The sequence below is a fragment of the Enhydra lutris genome, unplaced genomic scaffold (genome assembly GCF_002288905.1).
Source record: "Enhydra lutris kenyoni isolate GAN:26980312 unplaced genomic scaffold, ASM228890v2 scaffoldscaffold86, whole genome shotgun sequence".
Classification (NCBI taxonomy): domain Eukaryota; kingdom Metazoa; phylum Chordata; class Mammalia; order Carnivora; family Mustelidae; genus Enhydra; species Enhydra lutris.
Window position 1 is genome coordinate 5,960,977 of NW_019154170.1, and position 20,185 is coordinate 5,981,161.

The 20,185-nt window shown below is 61.6% G+C and overlaps 2 protein-coding genes across 3 annotated transcripts; one reads left to right on the forward strand and one right to left on the reverse strand.

The window, feature by feature from the left end:
* Nucleotides 1–5,656: 5,656 nt before the first annotated feature.
* Nucleotides 5,657–10,711, reverse strand: LOC111161777 (KISS1 receptor). The gene is made up of 5 exons (XM_022525721.1): nt 8,253–10,711; nt 7,493–7,617; nt 6,871–7,006; nt 6,402–6,622; nt 5,657–6,141 (listed from the first exon to the last, which is right to left on the reverse strand). The coding sequence occupies exons 1-5, from the start codon at nt 8,464–8,466 to the stop codon at nt 5,698–5,700; spliced, it is 1,140 nt and encodes a 379-aa protein (XP_022381429.1). The 5' UTR covers nt 8,467–10,711; the 3' UTR covers nt 5,657–5,697.
* A 363-nt stretch (nt 10,712–11,074) lies between these two features.
* Nucleotides 11,075–19,838, forward strand: LOC111161778 (R3H domain containing 4). 2 transcript variants are annotated; one of them, XM_022525724.1, is made up of 8 exons: nt 11,075–11,193; nt 15,676–15,830; nt 16,212–16,336; nt 16,771–16,894; nt 17,221–17,306; nt 17,763–17,848; nt 17,932–17,987; nt 18,862–19,838. In XM_022525724.1, exons 1-8 carry the CDS (start codon nt 11,111–11,113, stop codon nt 18,963–18,965), a joined length of 819 nt encoding a protein of 272 aa, XP_022381432.1. In that variant the 5' UTR covers nt 11,075–11,110; the 3' UTR covers nt 18,966–19,838. The 2 variants fall into 2 exon arrangements, with proteins under 2 accessions (XP_022381432.1, XP_022381431.1); XM_022525723.1 differs by lacking the exon at nt 11,075–11,193 and having other exon boundaries at nt 14,454–15,830.
* The last annotated feature ends 347 nt before the right edge of the window (nt 19,839–20,185 follow it).

Sequence of the window (20,185 nt, forward strand, 5' to 3'; positions counted from 1 at the left end):
AGCGGGTCTGTCGCCCAGAGGCAATCCTCGGGGGCTAGTGCAGAGACCCAGGCCCCAGCCCAAAGAGCCAAACGGGAGCATAGTGGGGGGAGGGGGAGTTGGCATGGGGGGCACTTCTGAAGGGTCTGGCCCTCAGTGCTGGTTTCTTGGGCAGCCCTGTCCCTGTGCCCTAAGGCACACAGCCCTGACACCTTTTTAGGACATCAAGCCTCCCTGCAAATTGCAGGTTTTCTGCTGGGGGGGGGGGAATTCCCAAGCCAAGGTGATGGGTGCAGGAAAGCTACCCCCAGCCCAGGCTGCAGCCCTGCCCACCAGCCCCAGGGCCTCTTCTATTTAATGGTAGCAGGTGGCAGAGGCCTCCACCTTTAGGCTGTTAAACACCCAGCCCCAGCTGCCCGCCTCCCCTGACCTCCACTGGGAGGGGCAGAGAGATCTGTCCAAGGAGGGGAAAGTTTGGAGAGACCCAGGTGAGTTGGGTCCCCATAAGGGTCCAGGCCCCAGGCCCCACTTCTCCAAAGTGCAAGAGAGCCTCTCCCTTACCAAAGAGCCAAACAGATCTGAATGCACCCCTGCCCCACCCCAGCTTGGATGCTGGGCCTCTCTGTGCCTCAGTTTCCCCCTGTAAAACACATCTACGTCAATTCATTCCTTGCAGAATTGTTTTGAGGGTTCTATTTACTTCTGTTCAGAAGAAGAGGGGCCTGGTGGGGATACTCAGAAGGGCAGGTGGGGTGCTGCCCCTCCCCCATCTCCCAGGGGAAAGCTGCTGTCCCTATTCCCCCAGAGGTGCCCAGCCCCAGAGGGTTAGGGGCTGCAGGATTCCCAGCTGCCTCCAGTGAGGGGGACCCTATTTTTAGCGCCAGGAGGGAGCTAGGAATTGATACACAGACTTGCTGGCTCCACTGGGAGTGGGCAGCAGGCCCAGGTCCCAGCTCACCTGCTCCCCACTTGGGAGTGGGGTTGGGGGGCACGCTCTTCAAAATTCACCCAAATCCCATACTGTCCACCTGCCCATGTTATTCCTGCTCAAACATATTCCCACACTGGGGCCTTTGCCCTGGTGGCTCCCCTGCGGGAGTGCCCTTCCCCGGTCACCGGAGAGCGCCCTGTCCGGATGCAAAGTGCAGCCTCAGCTCCTGGGGGGTGTCCCTCCTTGACCTCTCAGGGTCAGGTGTGCCCCCATCACGTCAGCCCGTTTTATCTTCATCCAGGTGCTCTGTTCTGAAATGTCTTGATTCCGTTTAACTGCAACCCGACCTTGCTGGAAGCTGGATCTCCAACCCTCCAGGCTGTGCATGGCACACAGTAGGTGCTCAATAAATGTTGGTTGGTTGGTTGAATGAATTCATGCGTTCCCTGTCTCACCCCATGGGATTTTTGGTGTCTGTCTACACAGAGGTGGAGGGCAAATGGAACAATTCACCATCTTGATTTCCAAAATCAAGGCCAAACAGGCCTGGGACGGGGTGCTGGGCACTGTCACTGAGCCCTGGCCCTGGCCTCTTGTTGACTTGTCCCTGTGAGCCAGGCTCCATGGAAATGCAGTTCTTACAACTTTGAAAACAAAAAAGAAGCAAATATGCTAGTAAGGGTTATGTGATAATACATCCAGCCTAATTTAATGTAGATTTTTTCAAGTTGTTTTTTTTTTAAGATTTTTTAATTAATTTGACAGACAGAGATCACAAACAGGCAGAGAGGCAGGAGAGAGAGGGAAACAGGCTACCCGCGGAGCAGAGAGCCCAATGCTATGCGGGGCTCAATCCCAGGACCCTGGGACCATGACCTGAGCCGAAGGCAGAGGCTTAACCCCCTGAGCCACCCAGGTGCCCCTTTTTCCAAGTTTTTAAAAGATTTTTACTTGTTTATTAGAGATGGGGGGGCAGAGGGAGAAGCAAGCTCCCCGCTGAGTAGGAAACCTGGATCATGACCTGAGCCCCCCAGGCGCCCCTTTGTTAGTTTTTATATCAACATAGTTATACAATATCACATTTGGTCCTTTTTTAAGGACAGGACTCATGAGACAAAAGTGGGTAAGACCCAGGAAATTCATACTGCGGCTCTGCTTGACCCATCTTGCGGCGGGGAAACGTTCGGCCAGGGTCGGGGTTGGGGTACCCATGAGCACCCCCCGCCCAGGCGCTGGGGACTCCTCGGCGGAGTTGAGCCCGGAACCTCCGTGGGGCGCGCGCACCACCTGCCGGGTACCTGCGGGGCTGCAGTCAGGGGCGGGGCCGGCACCGGCGCGCCTGGGTTCCCGCGGGCGGCCGCCAGGTGGCGCCCTATCCCTTGACAACGAGATCCTCGGGTCAGAAAGGGAAACCGAGGCCGCGGAGGTCTTTTCTCCCCTGTAGCTCTTCGGGGCGCTCTGCGGTAGACCCGCTGGATAAGGGCGGGATCCCCGGTCTATTGCTATCGCACGGGACTTCCCTGTACTAAGAGGTTTTCGGGGCGCCTGGGGGGCTCAGCGGGTTAAGCCTCTGCCTTCGGCTCAGGTCATGGTCTCAAGTCTGGGGTCGAGCCCCGTCCGGCTCCCTGCTCAGCGGGGAGCCTGCCTCCCCCCACCCCTGCCTGCTGGTCCCCCACTCGCTCGCGGTGAGTGGGTAAACACGGTCTCAGCAGGTTGTTTACTGCTTGTCCGGAATTGAAAGTGGCCCCTTCTGGTGCCCCCACCCCCCGACCTCCCTGGGCTCATCCCCGTCGGGCAGCGCTGGGCCGACCCGCCTCCCTCGCAGGTGGACTGTGCTGCCTGGCACGCAGTCTGTGGCTAGGAACCGTCGTGGTCCTGAAATAGCTGGGACGGCGTCCCTCCTCGCTTAGAAGCCCCATGGCTCCCAGCACCCTCGGCAAAGACCCAGCTCGTCCCTGCAGCTGGCGACCTTCCCACTTCATCCTCCTCTGGCCCCATGGGCCTTAACCCACTAGACATGGCCTGCCTCGGGGCCTTTGCACTGCCTGTGCCTTCCGTCCCTTTTGCTCTTTCACCACCTCCAAGCTGCATTCACATTTCCCAGACTCGCCTCCTCCAGGAAGCCTTCCTGGACCTGCCCCCACGGAGGCAGGCTCCCAGTTACTCACAGAGGGCACCCAGGTCTCTTTCCTAACCTTCTTCCCTGCGGTCGCTTTGTGTCTCCCCGGGTCATTCGCCCCCTCTGTGGACAAGTACACAGGGACTCTGTAGAGGTTGCTCCTTGTCTCTGCTGTGGCCCAGTACCCAGGGCAGATCCTGGCTCCCAGGGAGGGGCTCTGCAGACAAGATCCGGCCGAGCAGGCTCTGGAGGACTCCTCCTGGACCTCCCTCTCAACCCTTGGACTGTGCGTGTTTTTCTGAGTTCACTGTAAATCCTGATAGGAACCCGAGGTTCTCCCCGACAGCCGCACTCGGCAGAATTGTGCTACCATGTCCCAACCAGAATCCACCCACCCTATTTGGATCTCCCCGTTGCCCACCCTCCCTTCTCACCACCCCTCCCCGCTTTCCCCGGGCAGGGACTCATCTCTTCTCCACTCCCACAACGTCCTCATCACAAGGGTGCTGTTAGGTGGGCTCATACATCAGGTAACATTGGGGGGGTGTCTTTTTGTCCTGCGTGATTCTGGGAGATCGTCCCCGGGGCCACCTGTCTGCACAGGGCGTCCACAACGACTTCCCACTGAGGGGTGTTCCATGGGGCAGGCCGAACCCTTTGCCCACCCGCTCACCAGCTGGAGGACCCACGAGCTGTTCCCGTGGCAGTGACCTCAGGTAAAGCTGCTGTGGGAACACGTGAAGGGGTTTTGTGTAAAGGGACTTTTCATTTCTCCGACACGAAGGCCCCAGAGCCCCTTCTTTACCTTGTTTTTTTAAAAATTCATTTTCCAAAAAAATAAAATAGAACGAAGAATAAAAATTCATCTTCTCTGGCAGCAAAGGTGCCGCCCCCTCTGCACATACCTGTGTTAGCCCCCACAGCACACTTGTGCTTTCTCCACAAACGTGTACTCAGCCCCACTGTGCGTGGGGTCCTGGGACACAGTGGGGACCGAGTCAGGGAGGCACCCAGCAGGTAACAGGAGGACTTCGGTGTTGTGATGGGGGCGGCGAGGGGCGCATGGGTGAGAGGGTCCCAGGAGTGCTTTCTAGAGGAGGAGCAGCTGAGCTCAGACCTGATGGGTGAGCGAGAACAGCTGGCATGACAAAGGGACCAGCGTGTGCAAAGGCCCAGGGGCAGAGGGATGGCAGCAGTTCAAGCAGCTGCAGAGAGACCATGAGTTGGGAGGGTAGGGGTGGAGGCCGGGGGAGGGGGTGGCAGGGCCTGTGGGCAAAGGAGGAGAATTTCACCCTCTTGTTCTGCCCAGTCTGGAGGCTAGTGATGGAAGCAACAAGCCCGGCTGGCTCAGCATGTGATACTCGATCCTGATCTCAGAGTCCTGAGTTTGAACCCCGCGCTGGCTGTGGAGCCTACTTTAAAAAGTAATAATAATAACCAGTAAGCTTCAGGCGAATGTCAAAATGGCCCTATGTTTTGGCTTTTCGGTCTCACAGTAACATCTGCGCCAAGTTGGATTGTTTGGAAGTCCGTGATGTCCCCAGATAATCTGGGAGGATGGGGGCCCTCTCAGAGACCGGCAGTGGCCCTGCCGGGTGAGTAAGCCTCCGCCCGCAGGGCTGTTGGGGGGAGGCTGAGCTCATCCCCCCTCCCGCGCGCGCACACACAGCCCCACCCAAGCGGCCTCGGGAGGCCCTGGGGCAGCTCCCAGGATTCAGTGTGGAAAAACGACGTGGTGGGACCTTGGAGCCCAGGCCTCCAGGCCCCTGAAGGGCCACCTCTTAGAAGCTCTGCCAAGGGATGAGTCTGACCGTCCCCAGCAACCCATGCTCGGCCACCAGGCATGAGAGCAAAGCCTCCTCGGGCCTCCTGGTCCCGCTGAGCCCAGTCACCCCCCAGAATCGTGAGTGATAGTCTGCTGGGCCGCCCTCTGTTTTGGGGCGGTTTATTACAGTCCTGCTCCTCTCGCGGGCGGCTCCGGGTGCAGAGCTCCAGCGAGGACCTGCTTCCTCAGTGATGCCCAGTTCCCCCAGCAGGACTCTGGACACACGCCAGGTGGCTGCACTAGGACCTTATTTTTCTGTCATTTTTAAAAAATTTTTTAAAAGATTTTATTTATTTATTTGACAGAGAGAGAGAGATCACAGTAGGCAGAGAGGCAGGCAGAGAGAGAGGAGGAAGCAGGCTCCCCGCTGAGCAGAGAGCCTGATGCGGGGCTCGGTCCCAGGACCCCGGGATCATGGCCTGAGCCGAAGGCAGAGGCTTTAACCCACTGAGCCACCCAGGCGCCCCTATTTCTGTCATTTTAAAATGCACATGGTGTTCACATTTTAATATTTCTGGAAACTTGGATGAAGCTTACAATGTTACCCCTGCAAGGCCCTGTGTGGAAAATGTCCGCAGATGCTTTGGGGGAAATTTCCAGGGAGGGCCAGTACCTAAGTCTTCAGCGTCAGGAAACAGCAGTAAGTCGTGACAATATCTATAGCCCACGGGACAGCACACTCGTGGGGAACCATCAGGAGGACAAGACATTTTCACTGTGATGATGTTGCACGAAATAAAGACATTAATTATAATCATGTAATAGCAGCCGCTGTTCAGGCAGCGGCTGTCCCTGAGGGCCTGCTCTAAACCTGAGTGGGCCCAGAGGGGGCAGCGTGTTCCCTCAGGACACACAGCCTTCGGGCTCCCTTGGGACACATGCAAGGCTCCCTGGTGTCAGGGTCCTGGCAGTGTCTGGGTGGGCGGCCAGGCGGTGCGACTCCGTGTGGGGGGCAGCGGGGTGCGAGGGTCCAGACCCCGGGTGCTGCCGGGGCCGCCGGGGAGCGCAGGGGCAGACCCTGCGGAAGGCCTGCCGGAAGTGGGAGCCCAGGAAGGCGTAGAGCAGGGGATTCAGCGCGGAGTTGCTGTAGGACATGCAGTGCGCCCAGGTCTTGAGCGCGTAGGCCGCGTAGCTGCGCGGGTGCCAGGCGCCCGCCGGGCCCACCGCCTGCAGCACCAGGAACAGCTGGATAGGGCCCCAGCAGGCGGCAAAGAGCAGGACCACGGCAGCCACCAGCCGAGAGACCTTGGCCCGCACAGCGCCCGCTCGCTCTGCCAGCAGCTGCCCCTGGGGATGGAGGGAGGTGGTGGGAGGCAAGGCTGCAGGCCCGCTGGGGCGACTCGTCAGAGCTCCCCTCCGTTTTTATTTGTATTTTATTTTACTTTATTTTATCTTTAAGCTCTACACGTAAGGCGGGGCTTGAACTCACGGCTGGAGATTGAGAGCTCGTCGGGCACCCCCAGAGCTCCCCTTCTCGACGCTGGCACATTCTCCCGCTCAGCCGCCCCCTGAGTCCCGCACCTCCCCGCCCCCGCCCAGCAGCACACCTGCAGGGAGCTGTCAGTGGCGGCGGGGCGGCCCAGGTGGCGCAGCATGGCCCCGTAGCAGGCGCAGGTGGCGGCCAGGGGCAGCAGGTAGAGCGCCAGCAGGTTGTAGAGCGCGAAGGCCCGCTCGAGGGCGCGGCTGGGGAACACCTCGTTGCAGTAGGTGCGGGGCCCTGGCGAGAGGCGGTGCAGAGCGAAGACAGGCGCCGACACGGCCGCAGAGCCTGGACCACAGGGCAGCTTGAAGACCTTGCCCGAGGGACGAGGGATGCCAGGGCGCCTCGGGCAGCGTCACCAGGCGCGTCCCCGGCGCGGGGCCCCCAGGGCGCGCTATTTAGCTCACTTCCCAGATGCGCGCACAGTGAGGCCCACGACCGACTCCCGGGCAGGGGCCGGTGGGGGTGGGGGTGCCCAAGGCACAAAGTCTTGTCCTCCAATCCCCATCCCCGGGCGGCCCTCGCGCTGCACTCACCCACCCAGATGCCGAGACTGACCGCCAGAGCCAGGCGGGGCGTGCGGCGGTGCAGGGCGCGCAGGGGGAACACGGTCACGTACCAGCGGTCCACGCTCATGGCAGTCAGGGTGGCGCACGTGGCCTGCACGGAGACCTGGGAGGGCCGAGAGCTGGGCGTTTCGCCCTGGGTCCGGACTGGGCCCTACCCTGTCTGCGCCCACACTGTGGCTCCCCCCAGATCTCCAGACACTCAGGCACAAATGGGACGTGTCTTGGGAAGGTCTCCAGGGGCCACGGTTGAAGGGGCAGGAGAGGGGACACCAGAGAGGATCCCAGGAGAGCGGAGGTTTGAGGGAGCCATTTGAGGTCCGCGGAGACCCGGCACTGAGACAGGGGAGGCAGAGCCATCCTAGGATCGTGGGAGGGACCGGGCAAGAAACCGCAGGACCCAGATCGCCCTCCCTATGCCCACCTCCGTAACCCACACCCGGTCCGTAACTCACGCACCTGCGGAGTCCTTCTCCCCCAGGTCCGTGCATCCGGGCTCCACTTCTTCCTCGACCCCGCCCCACCCGGGGTCCAGCCGGCCCACACCCAGACTCCGCCCCTTGGCGCCCCCTCCCTCCCCTAGCCCGCGCACCTGCTGCATGTAATTGACGAACTTGCACATGAAGTCGCCGAGCACCCAGGCGGGCAGCGGGTAGAGCAAGGCCGTGAAGGGCACGCAACACAACAGGAAGGTCACGTCGGTGGCCGCCAAGTTGGCTGCAGGGGCGAACGCGCGGGGAGCCTCAACCACCCAACGCCCGGGCCCAGGCCCCAGGCCCCAGGTCTCTGCCTTCCTAACCAGCGGGATCGCTCACCCCCGACGTCCTCAGGCAGAGAATTTCGGGCATCCCCCCAGCCCCCCACTTTTACGTTGCAAACATCCCCTCTGCACGGGCTTCATTAGGCATTCGAGGGTCAGTCCACAGCGCGGCTCGCCCCATCCCCCTGGAAGAGCCAGAGCAGGGGGCTTCCGTGTCCCGCCTGAAGGTTGGAGGCAGCGGTGCCACTGGCCGCCACCATCGGATGCAGAAAGCTGAGCACTCACCTGTGCCAGGTGGGCCAGCCCAGGGCACAAACGTGTGAACGGGGCCATGGACCAAAGGTCGTACTTTAGTTCACTGGGCACGGGGTTACAAGAACCATATTTGCATCAGACCCCTTCCTCAAGGCTCAGGGCCCGGCTCTCGGGGAGCCATTCTGCAACCTCCCTCTGAACCACCGTGCGTGGAACCCTCTGGAGCTCTATCCCGAGAGAGCAGGGACAGCAGGGACAGGACCCGTCTGGGGGAGCCCCCTCCCCTCACAGGACACCAGCGTGGCAGGCAGGCTCCGTGCAGCGTCCCGGCGCTCACCTATGTAAAAGTTGGTCACCGTCCTCATCTGCTTGTGGCGGCAGATGACGAAAATGACCAGAGAGTTCCCAGCCAGGCCGAGCAGCATCAGTGCGGCAAAGAACAGTGGCACGAGCCAGGCGTCCACCGGCAGTAGCTGGGGGACCCCGCCGCCCGAGGCGTTGGCCGGCACCCTCCAGGTTGCGTTGGGCGCCGACATGGCCACGGCGCTCATGGCTCCGCAGTCCTCTTCCTTGGCTGCGTTCCGGGATCACCGTGGGGACCCTCCTCTTGGCCTCCTGCTGGGGACACGCCCTCCGAGCACAGGGAAGGGTCTCAGCTGGAGGCCACCGGGTCTGGAGGGCCGCTCCACCGGGCTGGGCAGCTTCTCTGCTCCTGAATCAGCCCCTGCGAGTTTATATCCTGCTGCCCGCCCTGTCCCCGCCTTCCCCCCTCTCCTTCCCGCGTGCCCTCCATTCACGTGCACAGCCAACTTCTCCCCCTTTCTTTCCTCTCCTTCTGCAGTCCACAGTCCTGGCGAGCGCACTGGAGGGGACAGGCTGGAGGAGGGGCTTGGGGAGCCAGGGGAGAGGGGTCAGCTGCGTGGAGGCTGCTATGGGTCCTAGAAGGACGATCCTAACAGGACGTAGAGACCCACAGGACCGGCGAGCAGTCTGGACCAAAACACAGATGCAAGAGAAGGCCCCTTGGTAGTGGCCATGACTTTGACCTCCCGAGTGCCTGGGGCTCCAGTGGGTGGGCCCTGGTACCCGGGGCTGCAAGGAGGGGTCCTGGAGAGCCACGGGCAGCTCAGAGCAGGGCAGGGCTGCCCAGGATCTAGCCGTCAGCAGACTCCTGGTCTTGAAGAAGCTCCCTAGGACTCCACTGCTGTAACTGGGGTGTCTGCCTCCCACCTAAGCGACTGCCAGTAGCAGATACTCACACTGGGGATGCGGGCACCTGTGACCTTGGTGGCAGGAACCAGGTGGAGGGCATTCTGCAATGACACCGTTGACCCCCAAAACCCACACCCAGAAATGTACCCCAGATACTACCCACGAGGCATGCCTCAGTGTGCCAGAATGCTCCTGCCATCGCGGAGTACCACACAGAGACAAAAAGATGCCACCATTGAGGAAACTGTGACTAAGAGGTGGGGGAGGGGAGAAATGGGGAAACAGGCCCTGGGCCCCTGCGGCACATCAGTCATCACCATCGCCAAAGACTCTGGGAGAGGGGCACTGCCCGTTCACCCTCTTTCCGCCTTCAAAATTATTCTCGACACTGGCCTAGAAGGTCAGGAGGGGAATGAGCAGCAGACCAGGATGAGGAGACCCAGGCTTGCTAGGAGGAGGGACTCTTTTGGGGCCGCAGCTGAGTCCAAGGGCCTGGGAGAGCGCTGAGGGCATGGCTGGACCTTTGAGGTGGGGGCGGCGGGCAGCGGAGGCGGCTCCTGGGGCACCGAGGGTCCACGAGGGGGTTGGGAGGGTCCCGCGCAGGAGACTCCAGAATCAGGCCAAGGCCCACACTGTGCCCTCTCCCACCAGCACGTTCATGGAGCTAGTCATCATGGGCCCGACCAGGGGACCAAAGGCTCCTGGCCCTCAGGACCCCCTGCCTGTCCCTCTGCCCAGAGGCACCTTCTCCCGGGGTTTGAATCACCATCGATTCCTGTGGTGTCTTCTCACATTTATCTATGTGACGTCACACAGCACGTGCTCTGGGGGCACTTAGCAGTCCCTCCTCCTCCTCACACTCCTCCCGAACCTGTTGCTCTCTATTTGTTAAGGCGATCTGGTCATGTGTCCTGCACAATTTCCAGCAGGTTGCGTGTGGCAGGTTATATCCCTGTGCTGTCACTTGACATGGTCCTAGACCCCCACTCTTCTTGTAGATGGAAGGGGGTTCTAGATTTCACAGCAGCTTTAATTCTCTTCTCTACCCCCCCTTCCCCATAGCTCACCGTTGCCTCTGAACAAAAACCAGACCTCCCCTCCTAGGACCTCCAGGCTCACGGATCCACCCTCTGCCGTCTACTCCCATCCCCCGTGTGCTCACTCATCACCCTGCTCTGGTTACTTAGAATGCCCCAGGACCTTTGCACTGGCTGTTCTCTCTGCCTAACATGCCCTTCCCACTTTGCAGCTGACCAGTCCCTCTCTCAGAGAACTCCTCTTTCCTACCCCACTCGGTGGGGAAGGGGTCTGCCTTGGTCACTGCTGCATCCTCAGAGCCCATTCCTGGGCCGTGCCCACAGAGGGCATTCGTTAAATGAAGAAGTCCTTAAAGGTGAAACGAGGTGGAAGCTCATATCCTATTTTTAGACACGAGTAAACTGAGGCACCCAGCCCATGCTCTCGGGCTGCCCTGGAACACAGGCCCGGCGGGGCTGGTGAGAGGAAAAGCCAAGTTGGTGCTGGGGGGTAGGGGAGCTGGGGCTTGGGTCCCTTCATCTGTCCCCTGCCTCTGAAATGGATGTCCCCCCTCTCTCCTGGCTGCCCAGGCCTTAGTTTCCCCGCCCCCCCCCCCCCCCCCCCCCCCCCCCCCCGCCCCCGCCCCGCCCGGCTTCGGAGGCAGGGATCACGCTCCCTCCACCCTCAGTTTCCCCGTCTGTTCCTCGGGGCTGGGTGTGGCCCCATCCCACACCCGCAACCTGGAGGCTTGGCTGCGGTCCCCGTTCTCCGCCCCGGCTGTCCCGCTTGACTCCCGGGGCTGGGTGCCCGCCACCCGCAGCCCGGGATCCGCCGGCTTCGTGGCCTCGGCCCCCGCCCTGCGCGTCCAGCCTCCAGGCTCCGCCCCGGCCCGCCTCTGGGCGCCCGTCACTTCCTGCTCTGGCCGAGAAGGCCCTGCCGGGCGGCGGCGACCACAGCGGCCGAGCCATGGTCGCACTGGAGAACCCGGAGGGCGGCTCGGAGGAGGCGGCGGCGGCGGTGGGAAGCGCCCCGGGCGGGCGGCGGACGCTGTGAGCGCGGCAGGGCGGGCGGCCAGGCCTCCGGGGACTCCTGCACCCGCTCTGCTCCCCTCTCCCCTGCTGTCCGGCTGCAGCCCCAGGCCGCCCCGCCCCTTCTCCTGGCGGAGACCCTCGAGCGCCGTGGGGTGGGGGTGGGGGGCTTTGTTGCCACCCCGGAGAGCCCAGTCGCGGCGCGTCCGGGTGTCTGGGCAGGGGGGGCACACCCGGTCTGTGCGTTTACGTGCCTCCGGGGCCCAGAGGTGCGCCCCCGGCCCGGTGCCCGGGCGCTGACTCGCGTGGGGGGTCTCCTGCGCCTCGCCCCCGGCTCAGGTGAGGGGTGCCCCTGCGCGAGGCGCCCCCGGAAACCGCTTTGCTGTTCGGGGTGTTTACGCACGGGCCGCTGTTCCTGCCCCCAGGCTGGGTAGAGAGAGCACCCGCCCCCCGCCCCCGCCAGCCCGCGCTTGCCTGGGGGGGGTCTCTCGCCCCCCCACCTCCCGAGCAGACAAGGCCCTTTGTTCACGTCCGGGTACTTGACAGATGCGACGCGCGGGGGGCCCGGAACCCGGGGGGGGGGGGGGGGGCGGAGCCGCCCACTCTGGGTGCAGACCCTAGAGCGGCTGGGCTAGAGTCCTGTTTAACCGGGATGTTCCCGCAGAAAACAGCCACCCACCCTGTGGTCCTGGTTTGTGGGGGGCAAGGAGGCTGCTGCCTCCTTCGCGTGCTGGCCCGGCCGCCTGGGCAGTATATGCCTCAGTTTCTCCATCTGTAAACCGAGGTATAGTAGCGGCCTCTTCTCAGAATGGCTGGGAGGGGCAGGGGGGAGGTCTACGACCCTGTGCCCAGCAGAAGGGAGCAGTCATTCTTTAATTATTATCTGAAACATCTTATTGTGTAATTTGTTTCATTATACATTTATTATTACTCCTTTGTTACCTCCCCCTGGGCCTTCACCCAGAAGCCGTGTGGGTTCTACAGATGTGGGTATTTTCCTTCTTTTAAGGGGCCTTACCCATCCAAGTGGGTATTAACCTGCCAGTGGGTCCCCACGGATGTCTCCAATACTCCTTCACCCCTGTGTGTCCCCGGGGGGTGCAGTCACTGCTGGAGGCCCCAGGTGGCCCCACCCCAGCCTGAGTCACCTCTGCGCTCTGAGCCTGCCCCCCTCAATTTCCTGCTTCGGGAAATAGGTTCCTCTCTTGCCTGTTCCTGGGGGAGGGGCCTGGTGCCAGAGAAAAGTATATTTTAGCCCAAGAGAAAAGGTGCTCAACCTGATTTGGCCGCTGTTTCTACCTGGGCCTGTCCACTGTCGTGGGGCACGAGCAGCTTTCGCGATGCAGCCATTTCCTGAGTCCTGTTGGGGCCAGGAAGGCTAGGGTGCCCTGTCTGGGTCCCCAGTTTCCCCATCTGTAAAGTGGTCTCTTTGGGTGGTCTGGGAAATAGCCCTTGGCAGGTGCTGGGGACCCTCCTGTTCATAAGGGTCTGGCACGGGAGGTGAGGTGTTAGTTGGGTGAGCCAGGAGCAGGGCGGCTTCTCCCAGATGATGTCTGAACAGAATGTGCTGAGAAGGCGCACTGTGGGCAGCAGGCTCAGCATGTGCAAAGGCCCTGAGATCGACTGTTCTGGGGGTTTGAGGCCCTGTGAGGGGGTCGCTGTGCCTGGAGCGGAGGAACCGCAACCTTCATTACAAATCTGATTTACTGGGTATTTGTGGCCTGCTGCTTCCGCCCTGCCTGTTTCTGCTGTCCCCTCTTTCTTTATTTTTTTAAGATTTTATTTATTATTTGACAGACATAGTGAGAGAGGGAACACAAGCAGAGGGAGTGGGAGAGGGAAAAGCAAACTTCACGCTGAGTAGGGAGCCCAATGCGGGGCTCGATCCCAGGACCCTGGGACTATGACCTGAGCCGAAGGCAGACACTTATCGACTGAGCCACCAAGGCGCCCCTGTCCTCTCCTTCTTGAGTGAGGGTCCAAGCCCAGCCATTGGCCCTGGAGGCCACATGTTTCTTGCCTTCTGCTGGAATGTGGTTGATGTCAGCCGCCTTGAGTTGGTGGTGGGATTCAATTTCCAGATGAGATCGGGCGCGTTCAGGGTGGTATGGCTGTAGACAAGGACTCAACGTCCAGCGCTCAGCTCAGAGCATGAGGCCCACGAGAGGGTGGCAAGCCCCCCGAAAGCCTGTGGAGCCAGGCACAGACCCCTGTGTTCCCGATACTGGGGAGGGCAGGGCTGGGCCTGGCCCTGAGGGTTCTGGGGAGCCATGCAAGGTGGTGGAGCAGGGCAGGGCCAGCTGGGTCTTCACTAGGTGGGGGGTGAAACTCTGTGGAGTCAGAGAAGCAGGAGGCTGAATGGCTCATGGGGAGTGTTCCCATTCTGACCAGGTCCCAATCCTGGTTCTGCCACTCTCATGAGGAGATGGGGAGGCCCCATTCGTCAGAGCCCCATGTCCCCAGGGCTCAACCCTGCTCTGACATCCCTGATAAGCCGCCCCGGATGCGGACTCTTATCAGCCCCAGCAGGCTGCCGCTCTGGGCTCTTTCCAGCTGCCAAGGTAGAGACACAGCACGGGAGCCCTGAAGAGGCTGGGGGTGAGCTGGGGCTTGCAGTGGGGGTGCTCGGGCCTCAGGGCGTAGCCCTCAGGTGGAGCCAGCCTCATAGTCATTGGCTCAGTGCCGACTTGGTTTACCTTGGCCTGTCTTTGTTGGCTTCTTTGCAACGGTGGGATCTCAGTGTCATGACCTGTGCCTCAGTTGCAATTCTGTATAATGGGTGTCAATGTGATGTCACCACCCTTGTGGCATGCTAGTGATGGTGAGAAGGAACGTTCAATCCAGGGACGATGCTTTGATCAACCGTGTGATGGGGGTGAGCTCCCCATAGCAGGAGGAAACCAAGGAGGCACTGCTGAGTCAGACGGGAAGGGTCTGTCTTGGCCCTCTTGGCTCTGAGTATCCCCTTTCAGACCCAAAGGCACCCACAGAAGCCATTTTTCTCTTCACGTGGCCGGGAGTGAGCTGGGGTTCCAGGTTCCACAGCGAAACATCCTAGCTGGGATTCGAACTCGGGACTGACATGCCAGGGTCCAGCCGTGCCTCTGCCTGCGCGCCCCTGCTGACGGGTGCTGGTTCAGGTGTGAGATTGTTCGTGAGGCAACGGCATGGATTTTGCGGGGAACTGTTACCCACTGGGCTTTGGCAGCTCACCTGCTCTGCTGCTGGGACGTCCGTGGCGTGGGTCTCAGCCTGTTTGCTTTTTGGAGAGGTCATGGCCATTCTGGACTGAACAGATAGATCCTTAATGCTGGGGATGCTTTAGGTCTGTGTAGGCCCGGAGGAGCCCTGGCTTCCTCCCTAATCCTACGAGAATTCTCCTCCGAGAGGTTTGTGGCTCAGAGGGGAGAGGCCGAACTTCTGCTTTTAGTTTGTGTCCTGGGAACTTTGGCTCCTAGGAAAGTGTGGGGGTACTTTGGATTCTGGGTTCCACTTGGTCTTGGAGTCATGGGTTTTTTTTTTCTTTGAGACCTCATCCCGCGTGCGGGGCATGGCCATGAATGTCTACATGGGGATTGCCACGTTGTGGGCAACGGGGGCAGTTAGCTTTGAAGCAGAACTAGTGATCAGAAACGTGAAGGGATGTGTCATATAGCGGCCGGGGGGCTCTGGAGAGGTTTTGGCAGAGCCAAAGGGGACGAGCGAGTGAGCCAGTCCGAGTCTCGGGGAGTGTGCACCAGGCGGGGGCCCGCAGGTGGGACAGTGCTGGGCATCCTGGGGGTGGGGCGAGGAGGCCACATGCCCTTGGCCCGTGGTCTGGGGGCTGTCGGGGGCAGACAGGAAGGCCAGGAACTCCTTGCCAGGACACCTCCTTCCAGTGCTCTGCACGCCCCCCCCCCAGTGCCCCAGTGTCTGCAGGTGGCCCTCCTGTCCCAGTGGGAGGCCCAGCCAAGCCGCTAATCCATCCCCACATTAATGCATTTGCTTGGAGGAGAGCAGATTATTGGGGGGGGCCTCCGGCCTGCCTCTGGGCACATTCGGGGTGGGGGGGCGCCAGGGGCTTGCGCAATGGGCTCGGGCCTCACCTTGAGCTGCTGGAGGCTGTCGCCTGGTTTATCGGCTGCTGCCCGGGAGATGCTCCGTTCAGTCATGCCTCCTGAGATCCTCACGGGGTGGGGGGTGGTCCAGTCCTGCAGACGCTGGGGCGCACCGGCTTGCAGTTAAGGTCTGGAAGCCTGGGGGAGGCGGGAGGAGCTTTTCTTGGCCACCCACCCATGATGTGAATTTGGGCACGGGTCTTCTCTGGCCCCCGGCTTACTGATCGGGCCTCCCGGGTGATGGGACCGTGAAACACAATGGAATTTGGTGGGTCTGGGGTTGTCCATTGCTGAGGGAAACCAAGCAGGGGATGTCATGGTACAGGGACCGAATGGGGTTCTGCCTGGCGGTCCTGGCCCGGGTCGGCCCTGAGGCCTGCCTCTCCACCCCCACCCCGGCCCACAGGCCCCTTCCGCGCTGCCTGCCCACGCTAGCTGGCCCCCAGGCGAAGAGGCTGTCGGCCTCCAAGCGAAAACAGCATTTCATCAACCAGGCTGTGCGGAACTCAGACCTTGTGCCCAAGGCCAAGGGGCGGAAGAGCCTCCAGCGACTAGAGAACAGTGAGCAGGGCTGGGTGCACCTCCTGGGGCTTCCTAGGGCTCACACGAGAATGGCCCGTATGTTCTCTCATCTGCTGCTTTTGCCACGAGGCCGGCCCTGAGCTGGGCAGTGCTGGGGCGGGGCTGTGAGGAGCTATGGGCATGGGGGCTTGGGTTCTCAAAGACATCTAGGAGTTCAGCAAGCCAGGGAGAAGCCAGCGTTCTGGAGGTGGAGGCTGGGTGGTTTCTGTGCCTTCTGGGAAAGAGCTGCAGCATGGAGGCGGGGAGATGGTGTGGGCCGGAGAGTAAAGGCCCTAAATGCAGAGGCCAGGGGTTTCCGTGGAGACATTTGGGGGGACCAAATGGCACCCCCCAGCCCAGAGCTCATCTGCTTCCATCTAGCCCAGTACCTCCTAACCCTGCTGGAGACAGATGGGGGCACAGCCGGTCTGGACGACGGGGACCTGGCACCCCCAGCAGCACCGGGGATCTTCGCAGAGGCCTGCAGCAATGAGACCTACGTGGAGGTGCAGCTCCCGTGCCCTCCTCCCGCCTCCCCCTGCTCCTGTTCTTGCTTCCGCACCACACCTGGCCTGTGCCGGTCCCTCCCTCAGGAGCGCCCACTGCCTCCAGCCCGCTTGGTCCCTTGATGAACCCTGGCTCTGCTTGCCTTGGGGCCCCCACACCAAGCCAGAACTCCTACCCGCCCCAGAACTTTCCAGCACTCCTGATTCCTCTGCCCATCACTGGAAATGAATGAGTCCATGGGAGGCTTAGCTGGTCCATGGCAATCCCCCGCCCCAGACAGGCAGGTCTGCGGGTACCCCATAAACTCTTGGCCAGCCCGGTGGGCAGATGTGTCTAGAGGAGTATGTCCATACGCTTGGGGGCCCTCTGTGGCCATTGGCTAAATGGAGAACCTGGGGCTCATGAGCCTGGGTCCTGCCTGACTCTCTTCTAGGTCTGGAATGACTTCATGAACCGCTCTGGGGAGGAGCAGGAAAGGGTTCTCCGCTACCTGGAGGATGAGGGCAAGAGCAAGACGCGGAGGAGGGGGCCAGGCCGTGGGGAGGACCGAAGAAGAGGTGTGGGCCTAGACGCGAGGTTGGGGCAACCAGAGGAGTGAAGGGGGGGCCTGGCTGATCCTGTTGTGGGCGGGCCGGAGATAGGTGGAGAGGAACCCTGGGGGACGGCTCGAGGGGAGCCTGGTGAGTGGGTGGTACCTGGTGGATGAGTGGGGGTGGTACCTGGGGTGGGGGGGAGGAGCCTGGCGAGTGGGCGGCACCTAGGAGATGAACGGGGAGGGGTCTGGGGTGGGGGCGGTGCCCCGGGAACCCATGGGGAGGAGCCTGGCTTGTGGGCAGGCCCGAGGCTTGCTCCTCCAGAGACTCCACGCAAGGACATCTTGCAGAGGACCCGGCCTACACACCCCGTGATTGCTTCCAGCGCATCAGCCGGCGTCTGAGAGCCGTCCTCAAGCGGAGCCGCATCCCCATGGTGAATACCAGGCCAGGCTGCGTCTTTCTCCACCTGCTTGGTCTTTTTTGATAGCTTTTCTTCGTCCCCTTCCTAATCGGCAGTGGTGTGATGGGATATCTGCTACCCAGTGCAGGTGGTGTTGGTGGAGATGAGGCAGGGTACAGACCAGACCAGTGCGGTCAGCGTGCAGGAACCAGGGCTGGGAAAGGGTTTTCCCCGAGAGTGGGGGGGCAGGGGCAGTGAAGGTGGGTACTGCGGGATGCGTAGGAGTCCACCAGGCGGAATGCCCAGGAGTCCAACAGTATGGCCATATCTCACTCCTGCTACCTTTGGGAAGGGTTCTGTAGCCTCCTGGAACAGGTCAAAGGCCTGTTCCGAGGCCTCTGGGTTCTAGAGGCTACCCTGGGCATGGGGCCTGGACAGCTTGTCCACAGTCTCCCGGTTGGCCTCACCCCAGGCCCTTTTCTCCCGCAGGGAACGCTGGAGACCTGGGAGGAGCGGCTGCTGAGGTTTTTCTCAGTGTCTCCCCAGGCCGTGTACACGGCCATGCTGGACAGCAGGTGACTGGGTGGGAGTGAGCACCGTGTGGTCCGCCAGGGTTCTGGCCCTGGCCCACGGCCACTTACCGTCTGTTTCCCTCCAGTTTCGAGAGGCTCCTGCTTCATGCTGTCTGCCAGTACATGGACCTCATCTCAGCCAGTAAGTGCTGCTGGCCCGCAGGGCCCCATCAGGCTGGTGCGGCCCAGGGAAACCGAGGCCGGAGTCATGCAGGGGCTCGTCCCTCAGGGGGAGGCTTCTCAGGGAGGAGGGCGCCATGAGCCAAGGGTGGGCGGTGGGACAGCGTGTTCAGGCATCAGAGGCCCCCCGTGTGCCTGGCCCCGTGCTGGGCGATGCCGGGGGCACGGATGCTCCCTGGGAGCCTGGGGCCTGTGCAGGTGTCTGGGGCCCCCAAGACAGAGGCAGAGCTCTGTTTAGCTCTAGTCCCTCCGCTGTGACATGGATGTGACATTGGCAAGTGCCCCCTCCTGGGGCCCATGTCCTCTCTTTTATAATGCGGGTGTCCTCGGGACGCAGTCCCCCAGGGAGGGTCCTCACAGGCCCTTGCTGTGTCTGGGTGCCCCATGGGGTCTGGGCTCCTCATCCTGGCGACCTGCCCGAGTTGCTGAGGAGATGGTTTCCATGGCAACTCTAGGCCGCTTCCTCTTACCGGCTCCCTCTGGTGGACTCCGAACTTTGCTCCCGAAGACCCAGGACCCAGGGGCCGGCCCGGGTGCTTCTCTGCGGGAGCTGAGCGGGGCCTGAACACACAGGAGGAGGGGTCCTGAGCCGATGGGGAGGAGGCGCGCCGGAGCACCCCCGCCCCGCAAAGGCCTGAAAGCAGGGCCGAGCTTGGGGGGCGCGGGGCCGGTTCAGGTGTGGGAGTGAAGGGTGGTGAGGGAGAGGGGAGGGAGGTTGGTGGGCGCCGTGCCACCCAGCGCTGGATGCCGGAGGAGCCTGGAGGGGTGGAGATGGCGACCTGGGGACCCGTGACTTGCGTAGTCCGGTCACAGCTGCCGTCCTTGTCCCCTCACAGGTGCGGACCTGGAAGGCAAGAGGCAGATGAAAGTCAGCAATCGGCACCTGGACTTCCTGCCCCCGGGGCTGCTCCTGTCCGCGTACCTGGAGCAACGGAGCTGATGGCAGCCCCGCCCCTCCCCGCCACCCCAAGCCGAGTACTGAGTACTTACGGACGTGCTCTTGCCTCTGGCGGCTCTCACTCTGGCCCCTTCCCTGTCCACCTGTCCCCTTAAGCGCTGGGGGCTGGGGCCGCGCCGGACTGGCCTGGCCTTGCCCCTCCGGCTCTGTATTGCAGCCAGGAGACCCGGCCTGGTCACCTCCGTGTTCCTTTCTTCTGCTTTTCCAGCCCCGTTTGAAGCCTAAGCGGGGAGTGAGAGGCTGGGTTTTTTATCACTTTTAATGAATTTGGCATGATTTGTTGTACATTTTTTAATTTCCCTTTTGGGAAGAAAAACCAAACACTTGCCCCAACTGATAAATGGGGGGCTTTGTTCTAGTCCCTGCTTTAACCCCCCACCCAGTTTTTTGCTTGGTTGGTGGGGGGGGGGGTCCCTAGGGCTCTGCCCCTTTTTCCAGGAGTGTTCTGTCGTGTGTGCGTGTGTGTGTGCGCCTGTGTGTGCGTGTGCCCTGCAACCCTGGACAGAAGCTACATCTTAGAGGCTGATCTTACCACCGTTTGGAATGTGTGTTCTCCCCTGGTGGCTTTTGGTGGCTCTTGGGGCCCTCTCTGGTCTACACACCTCCTCCCTTCATACTGGGGGATTGGGACTTCCAGCCAGAAGCCTCTGCCCTCGAACTGCCCCATTCTCCTTGCCGTGTCTCCTTGCTCCCTCCCCCATCTGGCTCTGGCCTGTTGCCTTGGGGTGTCCTTACACTGGTCACCCCGGCATGTCCCACAGGAGCAGAGCTGGGGGACACCCCTCCCGTGTGTGTGGCTAGTTGTGCTTTGGGAAAAGTGGAGAATTCAATAAATTTCTGGTGCTCTGGTCACCAGCTGTGGGTTTTCCTTTCCTCCAACAGGTGCTCAGGACGTGCTTAGGTCCTGGTCACGGAGGGCTGCAGGCCTCAGGGGATGAAGGTTCACACGGAGTGACCCCCCCCCCCCCCCGCCCCGTGGGAGGCGGGTGTGTGGGGAGATGCTCCTGGGAGCGCTGGGTCCATTGGCTCTGCTGCCCTGGCTTGTCCCGTGCCCAGGTGCTCAGGTTCAAACCCCAGCTCTGCCACTTCCCAGCCGTCGAGGGTCCAAGAGGGTCCAAAAGTCACTCGGAGGAGCCTCCTGGGGTGGCCAGGACGAAGTACCCCAGCTGTGGCTTAAAACCGCAGGAATTTATTGTCGCTCT

Excerpts from the sequence above, each read along its gene's own strand:
- LOC111161778 (XM_022525723.1), top strand. The coding sequence starts at position 15,581 with ATGTCATGGTACAGGGACCGAATGGGGTTCTGCCTGGCGGTCCTGGCC. Across the intron at positions 16,895-17,220 it reads TGGGGAGGACCGAAGAAGAG|AGGACCCGGCCTACACACCC; the intron begins GTGTGGGCCTAG and ends GACATCTTGCAG. Across the intron at positions 17,988-18,861 it reads CATGGACCTCATCTCAGCCA|GTGCGGACCTGGAAGGCAAG; the intron begins GTAAGTGCTGCT and ends GTCCCCTCACAG.
- LOC111161777 (XM_022525721.1), bottom strand. The coding sequence starts at position 8,466 with ATGAGCGCCGTGGCCATGTCGGCGCCCAACGCAACCTGGAGGGTGCCG. Across the intron at positions 7,618-8,252 it reads GGTGACCAACTTTTACATAG|CCAACTTGGCGGCCACCGAC; the intron begins GTGAGCGCCGGG and ends TCGCCCCTGCAG. Across the intron at positions 7,007-7,492 it reads TCGTCAATTACATGCAGCAG|GTCTCCGTGCAGGCCACGTG; the intron begins GTGCGCGGGCTA and ends CGGCCCTCCCAG.